Source organism: Tupaia chinensis, unplaced genomic scaffold, assembly GCF_000334495.1.
Source record: "Tupaia chinensis unplaced genomic scaffold, TupChi_1.0 Scaffold000159_1, whole genome shotgun sequence".
Lineage (NCBI taxonomy): Eukaryota > Metazoa > Chordata > Mammalia > Scandentia > Tupaiidae > Tupaia > Tupaia belangeri.
In genome coordinates this window covers 417565-418985 of record NW_006159630.1, presented here as the reverse complement: position 1 = coordinate 418985, position 1421 = coordinate 417565, and the positions used below count along the sequence as shown (strand labels likewise).

The window sequence follows — 1421 nt, the reverse complement described above, 5'->3', positions numbered from 1 at the left end:
GCCGCACTCCCTTCTCCTCCATTCTCCTCTCGGGATCTTGGGCACACCACCGGGTCCGGGAAGTGAACCGCGGTCGACTACATGGGAGTCAAGCGACATAGCCATTACACTAACTGCTGGTCCCAAGGGGCTACGGGGTTTTGACAGACATGAGCCCGCGTGCCGCTGGCTTAAACAAGTCCGCACATCTCGCTGTGTCTGGGCATCCTCTTCTCGCCCAGCACACTGTAACAGCTCGCGTCCTCGATTTCAGCAGCCCAAGCACCGCCCCGCCCCGCCCGTGACCTGGCCTGCCGCCTCACCTCCCAGTCCTCCAGGTTCTGCACGGCCACGAACAGGCAGCCTGTGAGGTAGAAGAGCTTCCAGCCCAGGCTATCTGGAGACAGACGCAGGGCACCGGCCTGTGAGTGACAGCAGAGGCAAAGGCGACACACCCACGGGGGCCCGCTCAGCATGGACTTTCCCCGACACGTCCTGGGTCAGGACGGGCCTCTGGGCCTGGCTGGCACTGCCCACATCTGAGAGGACCCGGGGCCCTGAGGGCTGCTGGCCCTGCCCTGGTCACTTGGGGCGCCCCTGGAGGCAGGTGGGTGTACACGGCCTCTGCTAATGTCAGCGCGACTTGTGACGGCTTGTCCCATAATGGGCGTCTTTCAAAGAATATTCTGTGGTACTGGCAAGGTCGTGGTGAGGAGTCACGTGCAGGTGGGCACGCAGAGCACGCCGGCCCGGAGGCAACGCTGCTGGGGAGACCACAGGAGCTGGTAACCCCACAGGCCATGCCCACAAGCGAAGGGTTGTCCTCGCCTGTTTTCTAAGCATCTGGGGCCGCAGGGTGGGTACCTCACCTCCGCTGTAGTAGGCGGCAGCCAGGCCAATGGACACGATTCCTGCAAAGAGAACGGAGAGCCTCGCTGAGGGGCCACCAGGAGCCCGCCTCTGCCCTCTACTGGGCTCCCGCAGTGAAGCCAGTCCCACCACAAGACAGCAAGGACTGGGACAGGGACTGGAGACCACCAGGCCAGAGCACAAAAACAGCAAAGAAGTTGGTTGAATAATGCGTTGTGTTCACGACACATGGCTGCCATGCGAGGCTCCATACAAAGGAGCTGTAGAGGTGTCACTCCACTGCACACACGTGGTGAGGAACAAAGAGAGGACGTTAAAGAATTGCCACACAGGAAGAGCAGGTAGTGTGGTGGTTGGAGTGCTGGGCTCCCACATGGCTGACCACGGTTCGAATCCCAGACCTGGCAGCTTGCTTTCTCACTTTCTGTCTCTCTCCAGTGAGCGCATGTGCTCTATAGCAAATTTAAAGCAATAAATAAAATTAAATAATTCAAAAAGAGTTTTAAAAAGTTGCAACACAGTGCACAAAGCAAGCATGTGGGGTCTGCTCATATATCACGGGTAAGTCACAG

At 58.7% G+C, this 1421-nt stretch overlaps 2 protein-coding genes across 7 annotated transcripts in view; one reads left to right on the top strand and one right to left on the bottom strand.

Annotated features, from left to right (window-relative positions):
• The window catches only part of HEXD (hexosaminidase D), a 28170-nt gene extending 27784 nt beyond the window's left edge, over positions 1-386 (top strand). The window contains exon 12 of the mRNA XM_027770721.1: positions 254-386. Coding sequence (XP_027626522.1) covers positions 254-284 — 31 coding nt within the window. The 3' untranslated portion in view covers positions 285-386. The remainder of the gene's footprint in view (positions 1-253) is intronic.
• Positions 1-1421, bottom strand: part of CYBC1 (cytochrome b-245 chaperone 1) — an 8573-nt gene that overhangs the window by 5932 nt on the left and 1220 nt on the right. For all 6 annotated transcript variants that reach the window (XM_014586711.2, XM_014586709.2, XM_014586712.2 and 3 more), the window contains exons 3-4: positions 849-890; positions 303-376 (exon numbers count right to left, since the gene is read on the bottom strand). In XM_014586711.2, coding sequence (XP_014442197.1) covers positions 303-376; positions 849-890 — 116 coding nt within the window. The remainder of the gene's footprint in view (positions 1-302; positions 377-848; positions 891-1421) is intronic.